The 27,485-nt window shown below is 44.0% G+C and overlaps 3 protein-coding genes across 8 annotated transcripts; 1 reads left to right on the forward strand and 2 right to left on the reverse strand.

Annotated features, from left to right (window-relative positions):
- The first annotated feature begins 1,954 nt into the window (after positions 1 to 1,954).
- LOC117808652 (interleukin-7 receptor subunit alpha-like) lies at positions 1,955 to 7,473 on the forward strand. Its single transcript, XM_034678343.1, has 8 exons — positions 1,955 to 2,111; positions 4,434 to 4,566; positions 4,643 to 4,800; positions 5,040 to 5,191; positions 6,064 to 6,220; positions 6,298 to 6,397; positions 6,464 to 6,536; positions 6,829 to 7,473. Exons 1-8 carry the CDS (start codon positions 2,033 to 2,035, stop codon positions 7,177 to 7,179), a joined length of 1,203 nt encoding a protein of 400 aa, XP_034534234.1. The 5' UTR covers positions 1,955 to 2,032; the 3' UTR covers positions 7,180 to 7,473.
- A 1,963-nt stretch (positions 7,474 to 9,436) lies between these two features.
- Positions 9,437 to 15,108, reverse strand: capslb (calcyphosine-like b). Of its 5 annotated transcripts, XM_034678339.1 has the most exons (6): positions 13,415 to 13,616; positions 12,236 to 12,374; positions 11,438 to 11,615; positions 11,093 to 11,302; positions 10,733 to 10,849; positions 9,602 to 9,710 (listed from the first exon to the last, which is right to left on the reverse strand). In XM_034678339.1, the coding sequence occupies exons 1-5, from the start codon at positions 13,533 to 13,535 to the stop codon at positions 10,748 to 10,750; spliced, it is 750 nt and encodes a 249-aa protein (XP_034534230.1). In that variant the 5' UTR covers positions 13,536 to 13,616; the 3' UTR covers positions 9,602 to 9,710; positions 10,733 to 10,747. The 5 variants fall into 5 exon arrangements, with proteins under 5 accessions (XP_034534231.1, XP_034534229.1, XP_034534232.1 ...); XM_034678340.1 differs by lacking the exons at positions 10,733 to 10,849; positions 13,415 to 13,616 and adding an exon at positions 14,853 to 15,108 and having other exon boundaries at positions 9,437 to 9,710; XM_034678338.1 differs by lacking the exon at positions 10,733 to 10,849 and having other exon boundaries at positions 9,437 to 9,710; positions 13,415 to 13,600.
- Positions 15,109 to 17,654: 2,546 nt separating this feature from the next.
- On the reverse strand, positions 17,655 to 23,369 carry LOC117808660. Of its 2 annotated transcripts, none has more exons than XM_034678351.1 (3): positions 22,919 to 23,369; positions 22,067 to 22,121; positions 17,655 to 20,232 (listed from the first exon to the last, which is right to left on the reverse strand). In XM_034678351.1, the coding sequence occupies exons 2-3, from the start codon at positions 22,072 to 22,074 to the stop codon at positions 18,357 to 18,359; spliced, it is 1,884 nt and encodes a 627-aa protein (XP_034534242.1). In that variant the 5' UTR covers positions 22,075 to 22,121; positions 22,919 to 23,369; the 3' UTR covers positions 17,655 to 18,356. The 2 variants fall into 2 exon arrangements, with proteins under 2 accessions (XP_034534242.1, XP_034534243.1); XM_034678352.1 differs by lacking the exon at positions 22,919 to 23,369 and adding an exon at positions 22,282 to 22,333.
- Positions 23,370 to 27,485: the final 4,116 nt, after the last annotated feature.

A 27,485-nucleotide genomic window follows, 5' to 3' on the forward strand; every position in this document is an offset into this window, starting at 1 on the left:
GTCTGCTTCAAACTTGACGACCTCATTCTACCATCATGTGACCTCATTCTACCATCATGTGACCTCATTATATCATCATGTGACCTCATTCTACCATCATGTGACCTCATTCTACCATCATGTGACCTCATTCTATCATCATGTGACCTCATTCTATCATCATGTGACCTCATTCTATCATAATGTGACCTCATTCTACCATCATGTGACCTCATTCTATCATCATGTGACCTCATTCTATCATCATGTGACCTCATTCTATCCTCATGTGACCTCATTCTATCATCATGTGACCTCATTCTATCCTCATGTGACCTCATTCTATCATCATGTGACCTCATTCTATCATCATGTGACCTCATTCTATCATCATGTGACCTCATTCTATCATCATGTGACCTCATTATATCATAATGTGACCTCATTATATCATAATGTGACCTCATTATATCCTCATGTGACCTCATTATATCCTCATGTGACCTCATTATGTCCTCATGTGACCTCATTCTATCCTCATGTGACCTCATTATGTCCTCATGTGACCTCATTCTATCCTCATGTGACCTCATTATGTCCTCATGTGACCTCATTCTATCATCATGTGACCTCATTCTATCACCATGTGACCTCATTCTATCCTCATGTGACCTCATTATATCCTCATGTGACCTCATTCTATCATCATGTGACCTCATTCTATCATCATGTGACCTCATTCTATCACCATGTGACCTCATTCTATCCTCATGTGACCTCATTATGTCCTCATGTGACCTCATTATGTCCTCATGTGACTTCATTATGTCCTCATGTGACCTCATTCTATCATAATGTGACCATGTGAAATGCAGGACTGGTTTTTCCTCCCAGCTGTTTGGATCAGACCTGAATGTGTACATCAGTACTGGATCACAGCAGAGGGCCTCTAAAGACACCTTGAATCAGAGCAGGTATCAGGTGTTTTGTTTTACAGAGAGTGACCTTTATCAGTGACGAGCTGTAAGAAGAAACGACAGACCATAAACTCATTCATGTTCTTTATGAGTGAATGACTCAGCTGAGGGGAGGAGGATCATTTAGAGACTGATTAAACAGCAGAATCAGATCTGTGAGGTCAGTCTGTTAACTTTGGCTTCATGCTTCACTGTACGCTGCACTCTGCTGACGGTGTTTTCAGATTTACAAAACATCCTGTGAGTAAAAACCCAACCGAGCAGCACCCCCTCCTTCCTCTGCTCAAAACCACTCCTCCCCTCCACCCGCCAGCTGAGGACAAGAGCCAGCAGCTGAAGAGTCTAAAGCTCTACACCAGTGCTGAGGAGACAGGAGCTCAGTCTGCTGAGGAGAGAGGAGTTCAGTCTGCTGAGGAGAGAGTTCAGTCTGCAGGAGAGAGTTCAGTCTGCTGAGGAGAGAGGAGTTCAGTCTGCTGAGGAGAGAGGAGTTCAGTCTGCAGGAGAGAGTTCAGTCTGCTGAGGAGAGAGGAGTTCAGTCTGCTGAGGAGAGAGGAGTTCAGTCTGCTGAGGAGAGAGGAGTTCAGTCTGCTGAGGAGAGAGGAGTTCAGTCCGCAGGAGAGAGTTCAGTCTGCAGGAGAGAGTTCAGTCTGCAGGAGAGAGTTCAGTCTGCAGGAGAGAGATCAGTCTGCTGAGGAGAGAGGAGATCAGTCTGCAGGAGAGAGGAGATCAGTCTGCTGAGGAGAGAGGAGTTCAGTCTGCTGAGGAGAGAGGAGTTCAGTCTGCTGAGGAGAGAGGAGATCAGTCTGCAGGAGAGAGTTCAGTCTGCTGAGGAGAGAGGAGATCAGTCTGCCGGAGAGAGGATTTCAGTCTGCAGGAGAGAGAGAGAGGAGTTCAGTCTGCTTAGGAGAGAGGAGTACCGTCCGCAGGACAGAGAGAGAGGAGGATCAGTCAGTCTGCAGGAGAGAGAGAGAGAGAGAGAGAGAGAGAGAGAGAGAGAGAGAGAGAGAGAGAGAGAGAGAGAGAGAGAGAGAGAGAAGTTCAGTCTGCAGGAGAGAGAGAGGAGGATCAGAGAGAAGATGCTGTGTGTTTGGGGAGTCACAGTGTTTCTGCTCCTGCCGGCTCAGACGGAGGCTCAGAGTGGAGACTCAGACTCAGGTGAGGTCTTTAAGCTTCTCTTCATGCAAATCTTTACATGTTTGCATGTTTAAATGTTTGTATGTTTACATGTTTACATGTTTACTTGTTTACATGTTTACATGTTTACTTGTTTACATGTTTACTTGTTTACATGTTTACTTGTTTACATGTTTACTTGTTTACATGTTCACATGTTTACATGTTTACATGTTTACTTGTTTACATGTTTACATCTTTGCATGTTAACATCTTTGCATGTTTACATCTTTGCATGTTTATATGTTTGCATGTTAACATCTTTGCATGTTTACATCTTTGCATGTTTACATGTTAACATCTTTGCATGTTTAAATGTTTGCATGTTTACATCTTTGCATGTTTACATGCAAAGATGTTAACATCTTTGCATGTTAATATGTTTGCATGTTTACATCTTTGCATGTTTATATGTTTGCATGTTAACATCTTTGCATGTTTACATCTTTGCATGTTAACATCTTTGCATGTTTGCATGTTAACATCTTTGCATGTTTACATGTTAACATCTTTTCATGTTTGCATGTTTACATGTTAACATCTTTGCATGTTTACATGTTAACATCTTTGCATGTTTCCATGTTAACATCTTTGCATGTTTGCATTTTTACATCTTTGCATGTTTACATGTTTACATGTTTGCATGTTTACATGTTTACATGTTTGCATGTTTAGTCAGGTGTGTTCTCTGAGAGTGATGTTGGTGACAGTGACGTGTTCAGAGTCTCTCTCAGATTGAATCCAGTGTTTGGTGTCAGAGGTCAGAGATCAGAGGTCAGAGGTCAGAGGCCAGAGATCAGAGATCAGAGACCAGCGGTCAGAGATCAGAGGTCAGAGATCAGAGACCAGCGGTCAGAGGTCAGAGATCAGAGGTCAGAGGTCAGAGGTCAGAGATCAGAGGTCAGAGGTCAGAGGTCAGAGATCAGAGATCAGAGACCAGTGGTCAGAGGTCAGAGGTCAGAGATCAGAGGTCAGATCAGAGGTCAGAGATCAGAGGTCAGAGATCAGAGATCAGAGATCAGAGATCAGAGGTCAGAGGTCAGAGATCAGAGGTCAGAGGTCAGAGATCAGAGGTCAGAGATCAGAGATCAGAGGTCAGAGATCAGAGGTCAGAGATCAGAGGTCAAAGGTCAGAGATCAGAGATCAGAGGTCAGAGGTCAGTGATCGGAGATCAGAGGTCAGAGGTCAGAGGTGTCTGAATCTTATAACGGGCTGTTGGTCAGATTCATAAAGATGGAGAGAGTCCGGCTGAGGATCGTAGGAGAGTCATCAGCTCTTTTGGTCTTTGGTCTTTTAAAGGGTTTGGTCTGGACGGGAGCTGGAACTTCAGCGGCCCGGCTGAAGAGGACTTTAAAGTAAGAGCTGGACGTGTTTGGAGCTCCAGAGTCTGAAGGAGACTCACAGTGGGCCATGTTTAGTCTCAGATCCAGAGGTGACTCAGCGGTCTGGTATGTGATGTGTGAAGGGCGGGTCCTGACGAGTCCGGCTGTTGTTTCCTCACAGTCTCTCACAAAGACTGGATTCAGTGAGGGGTTCATATCTTCATATCTTCATATCTTCATATCTACTCACTGCATGTTTCAACAGGTGAGGCCAACAGGATCAATTATTACTGAATACCAGGGTCAGCCTGCACACTCAGACACACACACACACACACACACACACACTCAGACACACACACACACACACACACACACACACTCAGACACACACACACACACACACACACACACTCAGACACACACACACACACACACACACACACACTCAGACACACACACACACACACACACAGAGAGAGAGAGAGAGAGAGAGAGAGAGAGAGAGAGGAGAGAGAGAGAGAGAGCAACAGGTGAACAACACAAACATGTTTCTCTCATCACAACAAGACAGACAGCTAGCAGCTCCCACCTGTCACTCAAAGAGGCCCCGCCCCCTAACCCTCCCTTTAACCCTTCACCTGCTGTAAACAGGTGAGCTGTTTATAAACTCAGCCTTACAGTCGTCATGACAACAGAAATGAGCTATAGAGACCCAAACTGCTTCTGTACCAGGGGGTCTATGGGGACTGACTCGCTGCAGGAGACACACTCTAGTGGTCTCTGGAGGTACTGCAGGAGACACACCCTAGTGGTCTCTGGAGGAACTGCAGGAGACACACCCTAGTGGTCTCTGGAGGAACTGCAGGAGACACACCCTAGTGGTCTCTGGAGGACCTGCAGGTTCAGGACCTCAGACTTCCTGCTGTGGTTCTGTGCGATGTGTTCATGTTTCTCTCTGATGAAGGTTTTGTGTTTCAGAGCCCAGACTCAGCTGCACCTCTCACATCATGACCGCCAGCAGCAGTCTGACCTGTGGACTGAAGGGGGGGCGGAGCTACAGTGAGGACGATGAAGACGAAGAGGTGGACAGCATCGAGAGAATAACCATGTGGTAAAACATGTAACGGTTCAGAGGAGCGGCGGCGGCGTCCTGAGGAGAGTCCATGTCTGAGTGTGTTTCTGCTCAGTTTCACAGACGACTGGAGCGCCAAGACGTCTCAGTGCGTTCAGGGACTCGGGGACACGGTGAGCTCTCCAGACCTGAGTCCTCTGGTTCTCTACAACGTGACCGTCCACCTGAAGAGAGGAGGACCCATCTCAACCACAGTGGACCTGAAGAAGATAGGTACACACTGCAGCTCAGCGCCTCACACAACCTGCTGCTGCTCCCACAAACCTGAGTGGTCTTCAGTAAAGTCAAAGGTCATCAGCACCCAGAGCTGAAACAAAACCACCTGATCACATGACGCACCGCGTTCACGTTCACCTCAGAGCTCCGGCCTGCAGGGGGCGCTAGGTGCAGAGGATTTAGGTGAAAACATGGCGTTGACCTCACTCCTCTCTGTCGTCTGTTTCTCTGTGCAGTGAAACCCAGAAGTCCTCAGGTGTTCAACGTCACCTTTCACCCTGAGTCTAACCAGGCCGTGTTCCACATCCAGACCCCGTACCACAGAGACTACCTGAAGGTGGAGAACCAGCTGTTCCAACTGGTCATCTGGACAGCAGGCGGAACCACGGTAACCTCACTTTGTGTTTCTGCTGTCATCCCTCTTCCCCAGGTCCAGCAGAGGTTAGAGTCTGTTTCTGCTGTCCCCAGGTCCAGCAGAGGTTAGAGTCTGTTTCCTGTCCTCAGGTCCAGCAGAGGTTAGAGTCTGTTTCCTGTCCCCAGGTCCAGCAGAGGTTAGAGTCTGTTTCCTGTCCTCAGGTCCAGCAGAGGTTAGAGTCTGTTTCCTGTCCTCAGGTCCAGCAGAGTTTAGAGTCTGGTTCCTGTCCTCAGGTCCAGCAGAGGTTAGAGTCTGTTTCCTGTCCCCAGGTCCAGCAGAGGTTAGAGTCTGTTTCCTGTCCCCAGGTCCAGCAGAGGTTAGAGTCTGTTTCCTGTCCCCAGGTCCAGCAGAGGTTAGAGTCTGTTTCCTGTCCTCAGGTCCAGCAGAGTTTAGAGTCTGGTTCCTGTCCTCAGGTCCAGCAGAGGTTAGAGTCTGTTTCCTGTCCTCAGGTCCAGCAGAGGTTAGAGTCTGTTTCCTGTCCTCAGGTCCAGCAGAGGTTAGAGTCTGGTTCCTGTCCTTAGGATCAGCAGAGGTTAGAGTCTGGTTCCTGTCCCCAGGATCAGCAGAGGTTAGAGTCTGGTTCCTGTCCTTAGGATCAGCAGAGGTTAGAGTCTGGTTCCTGTCCTTAGGATCAGCAGAGGTTAGAGTCTGTTTCCTGTCCTCAGGTCCAGCAGAGTTTAGAGTCTGGTTCCTGTCCTTAGGATCAGCAGAGGTTAGAGTCTGTTTCCTGTCCCCAGGATCAGCAGAGGTTAGAGTCTGTTTCCTGTCCTCAGGTCCAGCAGAGGTTAGAGTCTGGTTCCTGTCCTTAGGATCAGCAGAGGTTAGAGTCTGTTTCCTGTCCTCAGGTCCAGAACGTCTCGTCTTCAGACACTCTGAAGGTGGACATGGAGCACCTGCAGACCGACACCCGGTATCATGTCAGGGTGCGATCCATCCCGCTGAAGTACCTGCAGGGGACCTGGAGCGAGTGGAGCCAAACGTTCACCTTCGTCACTCCTGACGGTGAGTCAGGTCCTCCTCCCGCTGAGGGACGGAGGAGGACCTGACTCACTCGTCTCTCTGTGTTTGTTCTCCTCCAGGACAGAAACCTGACGGCTGGCGTCAGACCTACACCCTGACCGTGGGTCTGGTCGTGCTGCTGGTCCTGACTTCCTGTGCGGTTTTCTTCTGGAAAAAGAAGTACGTGCTGTCGGTCTGATCAGATCCCGTATGTGGGACAGGTTCTAACGTCTCTGTCTGTTACAGGATCTTCTCCTACATGTGGCCCAGCGTCCCGCACCCCAAAGACACTCTGGTGCAGATCTGCAAGCCCAATAAAGTGAGTCCTTCCCTCTAAGACCTCCTCCTGTACGGGAGGACTCTCAGACTGTCTTTAGAGTCTGTATGAGATCTACCAGCCTGCTGCAGGGACGGGCAGACCTCTGTCTCAAACATGTCTCAGTTTAACGTCCTCCGACATGGTCTCTGTTTTCCTTCAGTATCAAAAGGTTTTACTCTGATCCACATCAGCTCAGGAGGCTGAACGATGGTGGACCGGTTCACTTTGTCAGATGTTTGAATGCTGGTCTCGGACTCTGAGCGTCACACTAACAGCTGAGTCTCGTCTCCAGGGTCTCCTGTTGAACCTCAAAGCCGAGGAGTTCAGCGCCCTCAAAGTCTTCCCGAAGGAGGACTCAGAGGAGGACTCTGAGCCCCCAAACCCTGCTGCTGCTGCTGACGGCTCAGAGTCCACTCCTCCCTGCTCCACCCAGACCTCCGACTGCTCCACCACCACCACCAGCGTCAGCACCGAGGAGCTGTCCGCCCTGCTGGGCAGGTACTCCTCAGACCGGACCCCCTCCCCCATCAACGTCCTGCAGGAGGAGCAGAGACCTCCCACCCCTCCACCCGAGGGCAGCGGGGGGGGACTCCAGGGGGAGGAGGCCTACGTCACCATGTCCAGCTTCTTACAGATCAAGTAGGTCAGGACTCAAACATCTACTGGATGGACTCACGGGACATCTGGGACAACGAACCCCAGGTACCAGCCCAGATTCAGGGTCTTTAAGTCAGTCTCAATGATCTCATATTTTAAAGGGACATTCCAACAGTTCAGGGTCCTCCTTCTGCTCAGTCAGAGGAACAGAGGACCGGTCCTCAGAGGGAGAACTGATGTGGTTTACTGCAGAGGACTTTATAACAGACGGTCTCTGATTCAGGGGGACGTTTATCTTTTCATGCTTTGTTTATAAAATCAAATAAATCTGAATCATAAAGTCACGAGTCTGTGTTCACTACAAACCACCAGATACTGGTCTCAGTTAGACCCCCTTCAGACAGGAACACGGTCTGTAACACGGTCTGTAACACGGTCTTTAACATGGTCTACAACAGGGTCACTCACAGGGTCAGTTTCAGGTTTGGTAGGTTGGTCTGGGACGTGGTCTGTACCTGGATATGTTACAGGGTCTGTAATGAGGTTCAGGGTCAGGGTCCAGACAAAGTACTTCCTGAAGGATTAAAGAACCTCCTGAAGGATTAAAGAACCTCCTGAAGGATTAAAGAACCTCCTGAAGGATAAAAGAACCTCCCGAAGAACTAAAGAACCTCCTGAAGATCTAAAGAACCTCCTGAAGATCTAAAGAACCTCCTAAAGGATTAAAGAACCTCCTGAAGATCTAAAGAACCTCCTGAAGATCTAAAGAACCTCCTGAAGGATTAAAGAACCTCCTGAAGATCTAAAGAACCTCCTGAAGGATTAAAGAACCTCCTGAAGATCTAAAGAACCTCCTGAAGATCTAAAGAACCTCCTAAAGGATTAAAGAACCTCCTGAAGATCTAAAGAACCTCCTGAAGATCTAAAGAACCTCCTGAAGGATTAAAGAACCTCCTGAAGGATTAAAGAACCTCCTGAAGATCTAAAGAACCTCCTGAGGATTAAAGAACCTCCTGAAGGATTAAAGAACCTCCTAAAGATCTAAAGAACCTCCTGAAGGATTAAAGAACCTCCTAAAGGATTAAAGAACCTCCTGAAGGATTAAAGAACCTCATGAAGGATTAAAGAACATCCTGAAGGATTAAAGAACCTCCTAAAGGATTAAAGAACCTCATGAAGGATTAAAGAACATCCTGAAGGATTAGAGAACCTCCTAAAGGATTAAAAAACCTCCTAAAGGATTGAAGAACCTCCTAAAGGATTAGAGAACCTCCTGAAGGATTAAAGAACCTCCTAAAGGATTAAAGAACCTCCTAAAGGATTAAAGAACCTCCTGAAGGATTAGAGAACCTCCTAAAGGATTAAAGAACCTCCTAAAGGATTAGAGAACCTCCTAAAGGATTAAAGAACCCCCTAAAGGATTAAAGAACCTCCTGAAGGATTAGAGAACCTCCTAAAGGATTAAAGAACCTCCTGAAGAACTAAAGAACCTCATAAAGGATTAAAGAACCTCCTGAAGGATTAAAGAACCTCCTGAAGGATTAGAGAACCTCCTAAAGGAATAAAGAACCTCCTGAATGATTAGAGAACCTCCTGAAGGATTAAAGAACCTCCTAAAGGATTAAAGAACCTCCTGAATGATTAGAGAACCTCCTGAAGGATTAAAGAACCCCCTAAAGGATTGAAGAACCTCCTAAAGGATTAAAGAACCTCCTGAATGATTAGAGAACCCCCTAAAGGATTGAAGAACCTCCTGAAGGATTAGAGAACCTCCTAAAGGATTAAAGAACCTCCTGAAGGACTAAAGAACCTCCTGAAGGATTGAAGAACCTCCTGAAGAACTAAAGAACCTCCTGAAGGATTAGAGAACCTCCTGAAGATCTAAAGAACCTCCTGAAGGATTAAAGAACCTCCTAAAGGATTAAAGAACCTCCTGAAGAACTAAAGAACCTCCTAAAGGATTAAAGAACCTCCTGAAGAACTAAAGAACCTCCTGAAGGATTAAAGAACCTCCTGAAGAACTAAAGAACCTCCTAAAGGATTGAAGAACCTCCTGAAGAACTAAAGAACCTCCTGAAGGATTAAAGAACCTCCTAAAGGATTAAAGAACCTCCTGAAGAACTAAAGAACCTCCTAAAGGATTAAAGAACCTCCTGAAGAACTGATCATCCAAACGTTTGGACACACACCAGTCCGAGCTGATCTTGGTGTTGGTGCAGTGAGAGAACCTTCAGTCTGTCATCGGTCCTTTAAGACCCTCTCCACACGGATCAGATCCACAGGAACTCACAGAGACTCATTGATCACAACGAACACAGATTATTTATTTCACCAACAAACATAAAAACAGAATCCACATCAACATCATAAAATCAGGTTCATCGATGAGGCTGCATGTTTGAGTCCTGTGATCCGGATCAGTCCTGTGATCTGGATCAGAGTCCTGTGATCCGGATCAGAGTCCTGTGATCCGGTTCAGAGCTTCCAGGCAGATCTCATCATCAGGATGAAGTAGACATCGCTGTCGATGGACGCGCTGACTCCACAGTAATAGTTCACAAACTCCTCTTTGGTCACCTGAAGACAAGAAGAAGAGAAGATCATCAAAACACAAGAAGAGGAGAGAGAGAACAGAGGAGAGAGAGGAGGAAGAAGAGGAGAGAGAGAGAGAGAACAGGAGGGAGAGAAGAGGAGAGGAGAGAGAGAACAGAGGAGAGGAGAGAAGAAGAGAAGAGAAGAGAAGAGGAGAGAGAGAACAGAGGAGGGAGAGAAGAAGAGGAGAGAAGAGAAGAGAAGAGGAGAGAGAGAGAGAGAACAGGAGGGAGAGAAGAAGAGAGGAGAGAGAGAACAGGAGGGAGAGAAGAAGAGAGGAGAGAGAGAACAGAGGAGGGAGAGAACAGAGGAGGGAGAGAAGAAGAGAAGACGAGAGAGAGAACAGAGGAGGGAGAGAACAGAGGAGAGAGAGAACAGAGGAGGGAGAGAAGAAGAGAAGACGAGAGAGAACAGAGGAGGGAGAGAAGAAGAGAAGACGAGAGAGAGAACAGAGGAGGGAGAGAACAGAGGAGGGAGAGAAGAAGAGAAGAGGAGAGAGAGAACAGAGGAGGGAGAGAACAGAGGAGGGAGAGAAGAAGAGAAGACGAGAGAGAGAACAGAGGAGGGAGAGAACAGAGGAGGGAGAGAACAGAGGAGGGAGAGAACAGAGGAGAGAGAGAACAGAGGAGGGAGAGAAGAAGAGAAGAGAGAGAGAAGAGGAGAGAGAGAACAGAGGAGGGAAAGAAGAAGAGAAGAGAAGAGAAGAGGAGAGAGAGAGAGAACAGGAGGGAGAGAAGAAGAGGAGAGAGAGAGAGAGAACAGGAGGGAGAGAAGAAGAGAAGAGGAGAGAGAGAGAGAGAACAGAGGAGGGAAGAAAAAGGGGAGGAGCTTCCTGTCTGGATGGAAACAGCTGATCAGCACGGAGGTCAAAGTTCACCTACAGAGAGAAGCTAGAGATCCACCTGCTGCCCGGAAACACCTGAAAGAGAGACCAACCACCAGACCACCAGACCCCCAGACCCCCAGACCCACAGTCCACCACCCCCTCCCCCCACAGGCTGGATTACCAGAGAGAGGCTAACTCAGAGCTTCCAGGCGCTTCTCATCATCACAATAAAGTAGACGTCCGTGTCGATGGACGCGCTCACACCAGCATAATAATTGATAAACTCCTCCTGGGTCACCTTTAGAGAGCAAGACCAGTATCAGTACAGGGACATCCTGAAGTCCACACAGAGACCATCTGAAGAACCGAGCTGCAGAACACTGTCATCACCTGGCCAACACTCTGTCTGACTGCAGGGTAGACTTCAGACCAGGTTCAGACCCCCCCCCACACACTGTACCTAAGCCTTAATGAAGGTGTCATGAGTCAGACCGGCCTCAGATCAGAGGAGGACTGAACTGAGACACCGTCTGCCTGTTACCTTTCCGTCTTTGTCGTACGGAGAGTCGAAGCTGTCCAGGAACTTCCTGAACACCTGATCCTCGGTCCACTCCCCGTTCTGATACTTGGGGTGGTACTTGGCGTTGTAGACCCCCTGCAGGTCTTCGATGGTGATCACTCCGTCCCCCGTCTTATCCAGCTTGCGAAACGCCTGCATGACCACCTCCTTCCTGGCCTTGGACATCTGCGGCTGCAGTCAACACACTCAGGGTTATTATCTTCAGTTTAGGATCTTTATTAGTCCTGAATCCACATCAGTCCAGGACAGACCCTCCCAGGTTCAAAAGGCTGAAAGGACTGCTCAGTGATTGGTCGGAGTTCTTACCCTCAGAGTGATCAGGAACTCGTCGAAGTCGATGGTCCCGTTCCCGTCCCGGTCAAAGACCTGGAACAGATCTGTGGCTTCCTGTTTCTCCATCAGGATCCCGTAATCATTCAGACCCTTCAGGAACTCCTTCAGGTCCAGGGACCGGCTCCTATCATCGTCCATTATTTTAAAGGTCCTGAGACACACACACACACACACACACACACACACACACACACACACACACACACACACACACACACACACACACACACACACGTTACTGTGATGTGACTTCTCTGGTCCTTCTGCAGATCTTCAGCTCTGTTCTTTGAGGCTATGGGAGGACAGACAGAGGACAGACAGAGGACAGACAGGGGACAGACAGAGGACAGACAGGGGACAGACAGGGGACAGAGAGGGGACAGAGAGGGGACAGACAGGGGACAGACAGGGGACAGACAGGGGACAGAGAGGACAGACAGGGGACAGACAGAGGACAGACAGAGGACAGACAGGGGACAGACAGAGGACAGACAGGGGACAGACAGAGGACAGACAGAGGACAGACAGGGGACAGACAGAGGACAGACAGAGGACAGAGAGGACAGACAGGGGACAGACAGAGGACAGACAGGGGACAGACAGAGGACAGACAGAGGACAGACAGCGGACAGACAGAGCACAGACAGAGGACAGAGGACTCGTCTCAGACCGCTCTGGTCTCAGGAGGTTTAATGTGAGAGCTGAAGACCAGGCTGCCGTTAGCTTTGAACCCTCTCAGGGAGGCGGGGTGGAGGATCAGGACAAGCTCACCTGCCCAGACCTTTGATCCCGGACGATCCTCTGGCCAGACACTGCAGCCTGAGCCTCTCCACCGGGTCTGAACACTCAGACAGCTGGCGCTTGGCGTTCATCGCCATCTCTCGATCGTGTCTCGATGTCCCCGCCATAGCTTCTCACAGGACGCACAGAACATGTTAGCTTCTCACAGGACACACAGAACATGTTAGCTTCTCACAGGACACACAGAACATGTTAGCTTCTCACAGGACACACAGAACATGTTAGCTTCTCACAGGACACACAGAACATGTTAGCTTCTTACAGGACACACAGAACATGTTAGCTTCTCACAGGACACACAGAACATGTTAGCTTCTTACAGGACGCACAGAACATGTTAGCTTCTCACAGGACACACAGAACATGTTAGCTTCACACAGGACACACAGAACATGTTAGCTTCACACAGGACACACAGAACATGTTAGCTTCACACAGGACACACAGAACATGTTAGCTATTTACAGGACACACAGAACATGTTAGCTTCTCACAGGACACACAGAACATGTTAGCTTCTCACAGGACACACAGAACATGTTAGCTTCTCACAGGACACACAGAACATGTTAGCTTCTCACAGGACACACAGAACATGTTAGCTTCTCACAGGACACACAGAACATGTTAGCTTCTCACAGGACACACAGAACATGTTAGCTTCTCACAGGACACACAGAACATGTTAGCTTCACACAGGACACACAGAACATGTTAGCTTCTTACAGGACACACAGAACATGTTAGCTTCTCACAGGACACACAGAACATGTTAGCTTCTCACAGGACACACAGAACATGTTAGCTTCACACAGGACGCACAGAACATGTTAGCTTCACACAGGACGCACAGAACATGTTAGCTTCTCACAGGACGCACAGAACATGTTAGCTTCTCACAGGACACACAGAACATGTTAGCTTCTTACAGGACACACAGAACATGTTAGCTTCTCACAGAATGCACAGAGGAATGAACACTGACATGATCTCAACACGCTCATTAGATTATTCACAGTTTGGATTTCCCCACACGGAGACAGAAAGACTAAAACCTCTTCATCCTCTAGAGGACGCCTGCTGATCTGTGTCTGAACTCACTGCTGCACCCAGACAGAGACTAAAACCAGAACAGTCCCTACACCTTACAGATTTCAGCAAGACCACGCCAAACCACCACACGGACTACAACAGCATGGCTCTGTAGGAGAAGAGTCCAGGTGCTGAACCGGCCTGCCTGCAGTCCTGACTCGTCCCCCTTTGAAAACATACAATACCACAAAAGAGACCCTGAACTGTTGAGCAGCTGAAATCCTCTATCAGGCAAGACTGGGACCACATGTCACTTTAAAGTCCAGAACCTGGTCTCCTGGGTTCACTAACGTTTCACTTTAAAGTCCAGGACCTGGTCTCCTGGGTTCACTAACGTTTCACTTTAAAGTCCAGGACCTGGTCTCCTGGGTTCACTAACGTTTCACTTTAAAGTCCAGGACCTGGTCTCCTGGGTTCACTAACGTGTCACTTTAAAGTCCAGAACCTGGTCTCCTGGGTTCACCAACGTTTCACTTTAAAGTCCAGGACCTGGTCTCCTGGGTTCACTAACGTTTCACTTTAAAGTCCAGGACCTGGTCTCCTGGGTTCACCAACATGTCACTTTAAAGTCCAGGACCTAGTCTCCTGGGTTCACTAACATGTCACTTTAAAGTCCAGAACCTGGTCTCCTGGGTTCACTAACATGTCACTTTAAAGTCCAGGACCTAGTCTCCTGGGTTCACTAACATGTCACTTTAAAGTCCAGGACCTGGTCTCCTGGGTTCACTAACATGTCACTTTAAAGTCCAGAACCTGGTCTCCTGGGTTCACTAACATGTCACTTTAAAGTCCAGAACCTGGTCTCCTGGGTTCACCAACATGTCACTTTAAAGTCCAGGACCTGGTCTCCTGGGTTCACCAACATGTCACTTTAAAGTCCAGGACCTGGTCTCCTGGGTTCAGCAGTTTTTTCAGAGTGTTGTTAAAGAGGATGAACAGGAAACAGGTCTCTGTGTGAAACCTGGTCCTGATGCTTTAGATCATTAATGTTCACTAACTCATCAGGAAACAAAGAAAGGCAGAAACTCATTACACTTCATATTTACAGGTTTTATTTTAAGGAGAGCTTCTGCTGTTGTTGATGTTTTTTACTGTAATGAGTAAAATAAACTATTTTTAGATCATTTAAAATAAACATTCTGGAGGACATGTCACGACCCCCAGAGGGGTCCCCACCCACACTTTGGGAACCCCTGGACTATAGACTATGATGCATAACTTAAATAATAAACAGCTGTGACGTGACGTCAGCTGAAGCCTCTTAATGATGATTCTATGATAATGTAAATAACAGGAGAACAGAGAGTTAGTGTTCAAATATTAAAGAAGTCATTTCCCTCAGAACTGCTCCAGGTCCGGGTCTGCACCGTGCCCCCCTTTCTTCAGCGGTACAGACTCGAGACAGGAAGTGGAGACCTGACGGGCTCGTGACGTCATTTCGTCGTCAGGTTATTGATCAGAAACAGAAACAGCTGATTAATGGATGATAACTCACCGACACTTCGATCTTCAGCTGAAACACAAACAGGAACTCCGAGGCTGCCCCTCCCCAAACAATCCACGTTACCATGGAGATCCAGCATCCTCTGCTGTGATTGGCTGTCCCTCCTTGTGTTTCAAAACATCATTAAATCCCCTCCAGCTGAGCGCTTCACCTGCAGACTCACCTGCGGACTCACCTGCGGACTCACCTGCAGACTCACCTGCAGACTCACCTGCGGACTCACCTGCAGACTCACCTGCAGACTCACCTGCAGACTCACCTCAGAGTTTACATGTCGTTTAAAGATCACACTCAGAGAGTCATGAGCCAAACCTTCATCAGGTAGCGCTCTCATGATGACCTGAGTCTTTCACAATAAGAGTCCGGCCTTCAAAGTAAAAGCCTTTGTTGGATTCAGTGTGAAACAGTAGAACTCTGATCAAACAGAAGTAAAAGATCTGCTGTGAGAGACGGAGTGATCCTGATGAACACAGAGAATATCAAACTGTGTCTGTCTGCTGATGTTTAAAAAGACTTTCCTTTAAACCTTCAGAGATCATACTCCTTCTCTGAGATCATCTCAGGTCAGCCCCTCACTGAACACTGAGTGAGATACTCTTCTATAAAAATGTTCTTCAAATCAAAGAAAACTATGTGTCATCACTTCATCCTCTCTTTCATCAAATATTATAAAACATTATTTATTTTTCTGACTTTTGTAAAAACAGTTGAAACACCGCCCTGTAATGATATCCTCTCCAAACACATGATAATGTATTTATCATTCATCAGTTTAAAGTCTCTCACACAGAAGAGTTCCTGTAGAAGGACTGCTCTTAAATTATTTACATGTTGTCTTCTGCCCTCTGGTGGTCAGAGGCAGCAGCTACACTTCAACACTGAACAGAAGGAATAGAACTGATAACTGTCTTCACTACTACTAACAACAATGATAATAATAATAATAATAATAATAAATACCTTTATAATTATAATCAGTATTATTATTATTGTTATTATTATATTTATTGTTATAACAGGGTTTCCTCTCTCTGCTCTGTGTACTCTCTGTGAGTCCTGTTCAATGACCAACACCAGATCTGAAGCTCTGTACTTTTCTTCTTCTTCGTCGTTCATTCACAGATTTGAAACTTCACACGCAGCAGAAGGTGAATAAAGATCCTTTCCTCCTGATGGTGTTCACTCAGGTAAGAATCAACCTGTCACACCTGAGCTGAAACAGAATCTACCAGTCAGGGTCCGGGAGGCAGACCCCCTCTCTACTTTTAAGAGTAGGCTTCAAACTTTCCTTTTTGATAAAGCTTATAGTTAGAGCTGGATCAGGCTTGGACCAGGTCTTAGTTATGCTGCTATAGGGTTAGACTGACACACTGGGATCCTGTCTTTCCCTCTCTCTCCTCTCTCTACCTGTCTCTCACTTTAACTCTTCCTGTCCCATTAAAGTTACTAACCATAGACCTTTCTGGAGTCCCTGAGCTCCCTTGTCCCGTAGGTTCCTCTGGATCTCTGCTGCTGTGGACGTGTTTAATAACTTTCACAGAGGTCAAAGGTGAACATTTGTTCACTCTGTTATAAAAGCTGTAAGCTAAAGTTATAATAATATAACAGTTCTGTTACAGGTATGAAGGTGTGTTCAAGTGTTCAGGTTTCCATCAGTTCAGTGTAGTCAGGAGTGCAGTGTTAGCGCCCTCTGTTGATGACAGCAGAAACCATCATCATCACTTCCTGCTCTTCATCACGCTGTGTGTAAACATCGAGTCCATGTTGAACTTTGAGATCAGAATAAACTGAAGCTGAGACTGAATCGATCACAGATATTTAATGAATCAGGTGAATCAATCACAGATATTTAATGAATCAGGTGAATCGATCACAGATATTTAATGAATCAGATGAATCGATCACAGATATTTAATGAATCAGGTGAATCGATCACAGATATTTAATGAATCAGGTGAATCGATCACAGATATTTAATGAATCAGGTGAATCAATAACAGATATTTAATGAATCAGGTGAATCAATAACAGATATTTAATGAATCAGGTGAATCGATCACAGATATTTAATGAATCAGATGAATCAATAACAGATATTTAATGAATCAGATGAATCGATCACAGATATTTAATGAATCAGGTGAATCAATAACAGATATTTAATGAATCAGGTGAATCAATCACAGATATTTAATGAATCAGATGAATCAATAACAGATATTTAATGAATCAGATGAATCGATCACAGATATTTAATGAATCAGGTGAATCAATAACAGATATTTAATGAATCAGGTGAATCAATAACAGATATTTAATGAATCAGGTGAATCAATAACAGATATTTAATGAATCAGGTGAATCAATAAAACATTTAAAATCATGATCAAATGAAGACAAACTGATTTCATCAATCACACATTTGATTATTGATTCTCTGTTTAACTAATCATGGAGAACACAGAATACGCTGCATTGACTACAGATATGACATTTAAAGAATAAAGTAAAACATACATGGATACATGACATTCACAGGATTAAACACCAATATGATAAACCACATATATAATCTCCTTTTATGTCTTTTTTTTTTTTAAATCTATTGTTTTTTTTATTTGCATCAGCTTTTTTTATTGTGCAAGAAATGTGCACCTTTTATATTGTGCCAACAAGAAAATTAGGAATGCTATTTTATTATTATTTTTATAATTTTTTTTGTATTTATTTATTTATTTTATTATTATTATATGTACTTTTTTTCTTTCTTTTTGTTGGTTTTGTATAACATATATAATTTGTCAACTTGTCGTGAACAAAAAAATACTGAAAAAAATGCAAAAAAAAGTTGAATGACAAAACAATATATTGTGCCACCAACGATGAACATGTGATTAAAACAAGAACTCAGATCCTGTGAACCTGAGACGATGTTAAACTAAATGTTATATAGTCTTTGAATTATTACAGACTGGTTTCTTCATCAAACAGAACAACAGATTTAAAGAGTGAACATATGATTCAGATAGAACAGAATATTTCTACTTTCTAATGAACATGTGACAAACTGAAGAGTTTCTGACTCCTCCTCCACATCATTTAAAATAAACCACAGACTGAAACAACAATAAATCATTGAACTCACACAGAGGATCTGAAGACAGAGACACGGACGTCTGTCCAACTGAAGGACGGTTTGTGTTGCTGCTGTCTGTAACATCTAACACCAGAGGACGTGATACGAGTTTATACAGTTAATCACTGGTTAAAGAAACAGAAGAACAAAGGTTAAGAATAAACAGCTGCAGTCATCACGATCATCAGCAGGCACTGTTTCAGGAGGAAGACCACATTCAGGTCTTTATGCAGGAAAACAACATAAATCAGGCCCAACAGCTCTGGACTGAAACTTCTTCAATGATCCTTAAACTTCTGTATCAGCAGGTTCACCTTTTTCATCCACAGGTGTCTGCTCTCAATCATCCTGTTCACTTATTATTTCAATCCTAAAAGTGATTTACCAGCTGTCACCATTCTGCCGACCATGTACTCCTGTACAGCTCTTCTTCCTTCATCTAAACTTGCTGCTGCTCTGCCGGCCATGTACCCCATTCCTTTTTTTTTTCCTTCATCCTCTCGTCTCTTCATCTCCTCCAGTTTCTGGACCTTCTCTGTGTCTCCTCTCTCCTTCATCTTCTGGATCAGGAAGTCCAGGTGGACCAGAGTGGACAGGGAGTCCACATTCAGAGCGATCTGCTCCAGTTTGAGAATATGCTGGAAGGCCTCCTCCAACCACTTATCTTTGTCCTTCTGAAGCTCTTCCATGTGTTTCTCCAGATCAGCAAGGAGACCAGTCTTCTCCTCACAGTCTGCTTTACTTCTTTCATACTTCTCTTCTTCATCTCCCTGGGTTGTTTTCACCTTCTCAAGATCTTTCAAACGGCCTCTTGTCTCCTCAAAGTCAGTCTTACCTCTCAAATACCTCTCTTTCACGCCCTGAAGGGTCTTCTGAACTCTCCTGGTCTTGATCACGTAGATCTTCTCCTCTTTCACGTGGTCAGACGCAGGACATTTGTTGGTACATGAAGTACAGCGGCCTCTTTTCATGACCTGACAGTGACTGGGAGACCAGGCCATCGTGCATTTAGGGTAGTGACAGTTCTCCTCACAGACGTTACAGCAGAGAGCTCCTTCATAAAACCCTAACCCCCACATCCCACCATCGATGGGTTCTTTCTCTTTGTAGACCTCATCCACTTCCACAGTGAAGTCCTCGTTGCTCTTCATCTCTTCTTCATGTTTCTTCAGAGCGTCCCGAGTCTGCTGGATCTCTGTCTGGTGTTTTTTAGCGGTATCAAAATCTTCTTTGTTGCTCTTCATCTCTTCTTCGTGTTTCTTCAGAGCTTCCTGAATCTGTTGAGCTTCTCTCTGCTTTAGTTCAATCATCTGAACTCGTTCTTGCAGGTTCTGGAGGCAGGCCGTCAGTCTGATGCGTTCATTCAACACTTCAACAGTTGTCGTCAGGCTCTGAGGATTACGCTTTCGAAGGAAGCCAGTGAATTCTTTCATTTGTCTGTTTGTGAAGTCCCATGCAGATTTTAAAACGGCCTTATTTTCCTTTGTTCTCTCTGTGCCTTGGTGATTATTGAACATAAAATGAACCGACTGATTATCTTTATCTTTGGCACACTTGATGTTTGCAGCCTCAATAGCTTTCAGAGCATTTGTGGGTGTCATCATGTCTGAGTGTGTGATGAGGGAGATGATGTTGTTCTCCATGTCGTTTCCAAACAGAGACACCACTGAATCAAATATGTACCTCAAACGGTCACTCAGTCGATTCTCAGTAGATTTCATCACCAGACAAATGACATTCATCTCATGGACTCCATCCTTTGAGCGAAACGCGTCCAACAGTCTCCGACTGATCTTGTCATCTTCCTCAGCTCCTCTGGTGTCTCCGTATCCAGGAGTGTCGATGATGGTCAGAGAGTAGGGCAGAGTTTTACCTTCAAAACCAAAGATCTCGTACACGATCACATCTGAGGTCTGACTTACACTCTGACCCTCTGTCTGAGATCCCCCTTGTGCAGTATTTTTCTTCTCCTCAACGATCTGAAACCAGATGTTGTCCAGCCACTTCACCCCCATGGCGTAGTTCACGAGAACGTTGAGCAGAGTAGATTTCCCTGTTCCGGTTTCACCAACAAGTAAGATGGTTCTGTTGGTTTTGTCTGGATTTCTTTTACCCAGAGTCAGTTTTTTAAGAGTTCCTATGTCCTTTTTCTTTGGCAGCAGCTGGTAGACAGCAGGAGAGCCTGAATGTATCAGACGTTTGGAGGTGATGTAGTCGTATTTTGATGACATGCTCCTATAGAAGAGTAAAAGCAGAACACAGAATAAGACGTTGTTTACCTGTATTTATATTCCTCTGTGTTTACCTGTATTTATATTCCTGTGTTTACCTGTATTTATATTCCTCTGTGTTTACCTGTATTTATATTCCTGTGTTTACCTGTATGTATATTCCCCTGTGTTTACCTGTATTTATATTCCTGTGTTTACCTGTATTTATATTCCTGTGTTTACCTGTATTTATATTCCTGTGTTTACCTGTATTTATATTCCTCTGTGTTTACCTGTATTTATATTCCTGTGTTTACCTGTATTTATATTCCTGTGTTTACCTGTATTTATATTCCTCTGTGTTTACCTGTATTTATATTCCTGTGTTTACCTGTATTTATATTCCTGTTTACCTGTATTTATATTCCTGTGTTTACCTGTATTTATATTCCTGTGTTTACCTGTATTTATATTCCTCTGTGTTTACCTGTATTTATATTCCTGTGTTTACCTGTATTTATATTCCTGTGTTTACCTGTATTTATATTCCTGTGTTTACCTGTATTTATATTCCTCTGTGTTTACCTGTCTTTATATTCCTGTTTACCTGTATTTATATTCCTGTGTTTACCTGTATTTATATTCCTCTGTGTTTACCTGTATTTATATTCCTCTGTGTTTACCTGTATTTATATTCCTGTGTTTACCTGTATTTATATTCCTGTGTTTACCTGTATTTATATTCCTCTGTGTTTACCTGTATTTATATTCTTCTGTGTTTACCTGTATTTATATTCTTCTGTGTTTACCTGTATTTATATTCCTGTGTTTACCTGTATTTATATTCCTCTGTGTTTACCTGTATTTATATTCCTGTGTTTACCTGTATTTATATTCCTCTGTGTTTACCTGTATTTATATTCCTGTGTTTACCTGTATTTATATTCCTCTGTGTTTACCTGTATTTATATTCCTGTGTTTACCTGTATTTATATTCCTCTGTGTTTACCTGTATTTATATTCCTCTGTGTTTACCTGTATTTATATTCCTGTGTTTACCTGTATTTATATTCCTGTGTTTACCTGTATTTATATTCCTCTGTGTTTACCTGTATTTATATTCCTGTGTTTACCTGTATTTATATTCCTCTGTGTTTACCTGTATTTATATTCCTGTGTTTACCTGTATTTATATTCCTGTGTTTACCTGTATTTATATTCCTGTGTTTACCTGTATTTATATTCCTGTGTTTACCTGTATTTATATTCCCCTGTGTTTACCTGTATTTATATTCCTCTGTGTTTACCTGTATTTATATTCCTCTGTGTTTACCTGTATTTATATTCCTCTGTGTTTACCTGTATTTATATTCCTCTGTGTTTACCTGTATTTATATTCCTGTGTTTACCTGTATGTATATTCCTGTGTTTACCTGTATTTATATTCCTGTGTTTACCTGTATTTATATTCCTGTGTTTACCTGTATGTATATTCCTCTGTGTTTACCTGTATTTATATTCCTGTGTTTACCTGTATTTATATTCCTCTGTGTTTACCTGTATTTATATTCCTGTGTTTACCTGTATCTATATTCCTGTGTTTACCTGTATTTATATTCCTCTGTGTTAATCTGTGTTCAGTGAGAACCATTCCTTGTTGTCTGATGTTGTCTGATATCTCTGTAGACTCTTATTCAGCATTAAAAGGAAAATTACACTTAAAATGTTGTTTTGTAAATTCATTATAAACCTTTTAATAAAATGATATTGACATGGTATTCATGGTATCTGTATGCAGGATGTTTCCTGACCTGTGTACGGGACATGACTGTAAACTTATCTGTTGTAACATTACTCACGTTGCCATGGTGATGTCTTTATGGGAGCCGGCGGATGGAGCAGATGATCAGTTCTCTGGGTAAAAAAACAAACAGTTGGTGACCTCCTTATTCAGTCAGCTCTGTTGCTAATATTAGATATTATTAATTACAGTGTTATTAAATCATCAGAGGGTAAGAAACACAACCACACAGCCACTGGTTCGAACATACAAAAGAAAACTAGGATTCTTCACCTGTTTTTCCAGTACTGTTGCTCTCACTTTCCTTCACACCTTTATTTTTGTCAGTTCTTTCCTCTGACTTCACTTATCAATGACTTAGTTCTTTATCTTTGGACATCCATTCTGCTAGTTAAAACATATTTTGCAAAGAAAAGTTTTCTGATGAAAGTAAATAGGAATAATCTCTGAATCCTCCATAAACTCATTCTAATCCAGCATACTATCAACTCATCATGTCTAGAATGAGTTCATCCATCTGACAGTAAAACGAGGCTTTTCAGTATTTCTGCGTCTCAATCTACTTACAACATCCAGCTTTAAGAGTCTCGTGGTTTAGCTTCCCTCTCTCACAGAAAACCTTTCAGTCTCTATTGAAGCCCAGTCTGTAGATCAGCTATGTCGTCCAAACATTTCAGCTTCATTTTAATTTGTTTTAAGGCAACAACATTTTCAGCAAAGTCATCTCTGCAGTTATTTCAGTTGTCTAGTATAATTTAAAATATAATTCCTAAGTGTTATAACATCAGCAGTCCGGTCACTAATGTTCAATAAATGTTTTATCAAAGCAGAGCTGAACATTCAAAAAGTTATGATTAAACTTTATTCCTGATCTCAGTGTTTCATTAGTCATTATTCCAGATGTTCTTACCTGATGTTCAGCACTCAGTCTCAGGTAGCTCTCTGATGTTCAGCACTCAGTCTCAGGTAGCTCTCTGATGTTCAGCACTCAGTCTCAGGTAGCTCTCTGATGTTCAGCACTCAGTCTCAGGTAGCTCTCTGATGTTCAGCACTCAGTCTCAGGTAGCTCTCTGATGTTCAGGACTCAGTCTCAGGTAGCTCTCTGATGTTCAGCACTCAGTCTCAGGTAGCTCTCTGATGTTCAGCACTCAGTCTCAGGAAGCTCTCTGATGTTCAGCACTCAGTCTCAGGTAGCTCTCTGATGTTCAGCACTCAGTCTCAGGTAGCTCTCTGATGTTCAGCACTCAGAGTCAGGTAGCTCTCTGATGTTCAGCACTCAGAGTCAGGTAGCTCTCTGATGTTCAGCACTCAGAGTCAGGTAGCTCTCTGATGTTCAGCACTCAGAGTCAGGTAGCTCTCTGATGTTCAGCACTCAGAGTCAGGTAGCTCTCTGATGATCAGGACTCAGTCTCAGGAAGCTCTCTGATGATCAGGAAATAGAGAGCAGTTTATATCAGCAGAGGGTGGAGGCCCTGAGGTCACATGATTTCACAGAAACAGAGAGACAGACTTCAGGATAGATGTAATGTTACAAACTAAACATGATCTTTATTTCTTGTCATCTGATGTTGATGATTTGTGTGATATTTATTATAACAGCGTATACCATATATAATGACAGAGATCCCTCGTCCCTCCTTTGACTTTCTGTAACACCGACGGTTTGAAGTCTTACAGTTTCTCTGAAATCATGTGACCAGTAAAGTCCTGCCCTGTTTGCATCTGTGTCTACATGTAATGCATAATGAGAAGGTTCATATTTAATATGAGACATCATACTGCAATCATTGTATTTACAGGAGGGACGTAATGAAGGACCTCTGTCCCTGATGTACCTGTATTTATATTCCTCTGTGTTTGCCTGTATTTATATTCCCCTGTGTTTACCTGTATTTATATTCCTGTGTTTACCTGTATTTATATTCCTCTGTGTTTACCTGTATTTATATTCCTCTGTGTTTACCTGTATTTATATTCCTGTGTTTACCTGTATTTATATTCCTCTGTGTTTACCTGTATTTATATTCCTCTGTGTTTACCTGTATTTATATTCCTGTGTTTACCTGTATTTATATTCCTCTGTGTTTACCTGTATTTATATTCCTCTGTGTTTACCTGTATTTATATTCCTCTGTGTTTACCTGTATTTATATTCCTCTGTGTTTACCTGTATTTATATTCCTGATCACCATCATAGATTCTAGTGATCGTAGCCAAGTGGTCTCAAACTGCTGGTCCAGAGGCCATTTACGCCCCCCACCCCTGATGTCAAAACCTAATATAATCTGGCCCGGTATATATCATTCTTTATTAAGTTATTTCACGCCATGTAATCTACCCCACTGAATAAAATCAAAATAAAAACACAATTCAATATGAACATACTTCTTTGTGAAATGAAAGCAGGTCAATGTTAAAGTCTCCTGCACAGGCTCAGGTAGGCTTCAGAGTTTTTGAGAGCAGGTCACAGGACTTTGTTGTGAGATGGTTGCTAACATCAAAGACGTCTCTTTCCTAAAAGAACAGTGGATGGAGAACACAGTTTTAGACAGACGGAGATGGTAGTATTTTTTATGGAGTTTAGTGGAAATGCCACAAACCTGATATGCAAGGAAAAGCTCACTATAGGAGGAATATAACCCAGCGTCATGACTGGACTGAACACAGATAACAGGATGATGAAATATCATCTGCAGCCATCTCATGCAGCTGTAGAGAGTCTTTACCATAATGAGGCTGATGCTGCATTTAAAGCAAGTTACATGGAGAGTTAATTTCCAAAGCGGACATGACTGCACAGCTTCTGTCAGAATGACCTCCACCCATCCACGGGCTGAGCAAAGTATTCAGGTTCGTTTCGCTTCACTTCAGAGGCGTGTCTGTATGAAGACTTTTGTGTCATGCTCAGAGGTGAAAAGGTGGGGCAAAGTTGTTCCACCAATGACCCTCCCTCGGTTGTAGTAGCAGAGGCCAACACAGTTTTGGGGTGTAGTGTGTACAGTCATGGCCAAAAGTTTTGAGAATGAAACAACTATTCATTTTCACAAAGTCTGCTGTTTCAGTTTTTATAATGGTAATTTGCATATACTCCAGAATGTTATGAGGAGTGATCAGCTCAACTGCAATTAATTGCAAAGTCCCTCTTTGCCTTGAAAATGAACTTTATCACCAAAAACATATTTCCACTGCATTTCAGCCCTGCCACAAAAGGACCAGCTAACATCATTTCAATGACACACAGGTGTCACACACATTAACACAGGTGTGGGTGTTGATGAGGACAAGGCTGGCGATCAATCTGTCATGATTGAGTGACTGGACACTTTAAAAGGAAGATGGTGCATGACACCATTGGTCCTCATCTGTTAGCCATGGTTACCTGCAAGGAAACACGTGCAGCCATCATTGCATTGCACAAAAAGGGCCTAACAGGGAAGTTTATAGCAGCGAGTAAGATTGCACCTCAGTCAACCGTCTATCCAATTATCAAGAACTTCAAGGAGAGAGGTTCAATTGTTGCCAAACAGGCTCCAGGGCGCCCAAGAAAGTCCAGCACGCGCCAGGACCGTCTCCTGAAGGTGTTACAGCTGCGGGATCGGGCCACCACCAGTGCAGAGCTTGCTCAGGAATGGCAGCAGGCAGGTGTGAGTGCATCTGCACGCACAGTGAGGCGAAGACTTTTGGAGGAAGGCCTGGTGTCAAGGAGGGCAGCAAAGAAGCCACTTCTCTCCAGTAAAAACATCAGGGACAGACTGAGATTCTGCAGAAGGTACAGGGACTGGACTGCTGAGGACTGGGGTAAAGTCATGTTCTCTGATCAATCCCCTTTCCGATTGTTTGGGGCATCTGGAGGAAGGCTTGTTCGGAGAAGACGAGGTGAGCGCTACCATCAGTCCTGTCTCTTGCCAACAGTGAAGCATCCTGAGACCATTCATGTGTGGGGTTACTTTTCGGTCAAGGGAGTGGGCTCTCTCACAATCTTGCCTAAAAACACAGCCATGAATAAAGAATGGTACCAGAACGTCCTCCGAGAGCAACTTCTCCCAACCATCCAAGGGCAGTTTGGTGATGAAGAATGCCTTTTCCAGCATGATGGAGCACCTTGCCATAAAGCAAAAGTCAGAACAAAATGGCTCGGGGAACAAAACATTAAGATTTTGGGCCCTTGGCCAGGAAACTCCCCAGATCTTAATCCCATTGAGAACTTGTGGTCGATCCTCAAGAGGCGGGTGGACAATCAAAAACCCTCAAATTCTGACAAACTCCAAGCATTGATTATGCAAGAATGGACTGCCATCAGTCAGGATTTGGTCCAGAAGTTGATTGACAGCACGCCAGGGAGAATTGCAGAGGTCTTGAAAAAGAAGGGTCAACACTGCAAATATTGACTTATTGCATGAATTCTGTGTAATTCTCAATAAAAGCTTTTGATACTTATGAAATGCTTCTAATTGTATTTCATTATACCATAGAAACATCTGACAAAAACACCTAAAAACCCTGAAGCAGCAGACTTTGTGAAAATGTAATATTTGTGTCATTCTCAAAACTTTCTGCCATGACTGTATAATAGAACTTCATATTGGCGCTGTTGCAGAATTGAAACTAAGGGGTTCATGTCTCCTTCCAGAGCTACAGGACTGTCAGTCTGATACCCATGACAGACAGTAGCAGCACAAAGAGCAGACAAGACAAAAAGCTTGTCAGACAAGCTCACATTGTTTTATCTTCAAAAGGAGTGTCAGAATGACAGGTATCACTAACATTTGAACAGCGGCAGTGCTAAGAGCAAAGTTATCAGACAAGCTCACATTGTTTGATACCATACCCTGAAATGGAATGCCAGACTGATTGGCATCAATAACATCGGTAACAACAGCTGCAGTCAGAGGAGCAACAGGAGCAGTACTATTAAACATTTGTTTAACTTTTATTATAAGACCTATAAACCCTCTATTTGTTACTTTGGCTGTTAGCATTGTGGCACTGTAACCACATTTTATGTGTGACCCCTGTATTCCTTTATAATCACCTGAGAACAAATCTTTAAAACAATAATTACCCCTTACATCGCAACTGGGCCATTACCATGTAGTTTCTTTTCTGTGAGGTAGAACCATGTTTCAGAGACTTAGAATTGATCAGTGTAACACTCCAATTATGACACCTATAGATGGCCATGTACAGTATATATCAGAGCTTGTTGTTTTAGTGTTGTACCCTCTACAACATACTTCAGTAAATCAGAGAAGTTTCTTCCTAGAGAGCAACACAATTAATCAAATCCAGTGTTATTACTGTTACGCACACCAGCTATAGTGACACAGGGCTCTCAAGTTTTGAACTCAGTTCAGAGTGAGATTTTGTCAGCGGGTTGTATTCATTATAGTCAATATCCAGATTTATATAGGCTGCATTTTGTTCCTTTATCTTTACAATTTCGACTGCCCTCTCTCTTATTCTGTCCCTAGCTCTCT

Source organism: Notolabrus celidotus, unplaced genomic scaffold (genome assembly GCF_009762535.1).
Source record: "Notolabrus celidotus isolate fNotCel1 unplaced genomic scaffold, fNotCel1.pri scaffold_134_arrow_ctg1, whole genome shotgun sequence".
In the NCBI taxonomy this organism is placed as follows: domain Eukaryota; kingdom Metazoa; phylum Chordata; class Actinopteri; order Labriformes; family Labridae; genus Notolabrus; species Notolabrus celidotus.

Coding starts and splice junctions, on each gene's coding strand:
- LOC117808652 (XM_034678343.1), top strand. CDS start 2,033: ATGCTGTGTGTTTGGGGAGTCACAGTGTTTCTGCTCCTGCCGGCTCAG. Junction 4,801..5,039: donor AGTGGACCTGAAGAAGATAG/GTACACACTGCA, acceptor TTCTCTGTGCAG/TGAAACCCAGAAGTCCTCAG. Junction 6,398..6,463: donor GTTTTCTTCTGGAAAAAGAA/GTACGTGCTGTC, acceptor TGTCTGTTACAG/GATCTTCTCCTACATGTGGC.
- capslb (XM_034678338.1), bottom strand. CDS start 13,535: ATGTTTTCAAAGGGGGACGAGTCAGGACTGCAGGCAGGCCGGTTCAGC. Junction 11,303..11,437: donor AGTTCCTGATCACTCTGAGG/GTAAGAACTCCG, acceptor TGTTGACTGCAG/CCGCAGATGTCCAAGGCCAG. Junction 9,711..11,092: donor CGTACGACAAAGACGGAAAG/GTAACAGGCAGA, acceptor TCTTGTCTTCAG/GTGACCAAAGAGGAGTTTGT.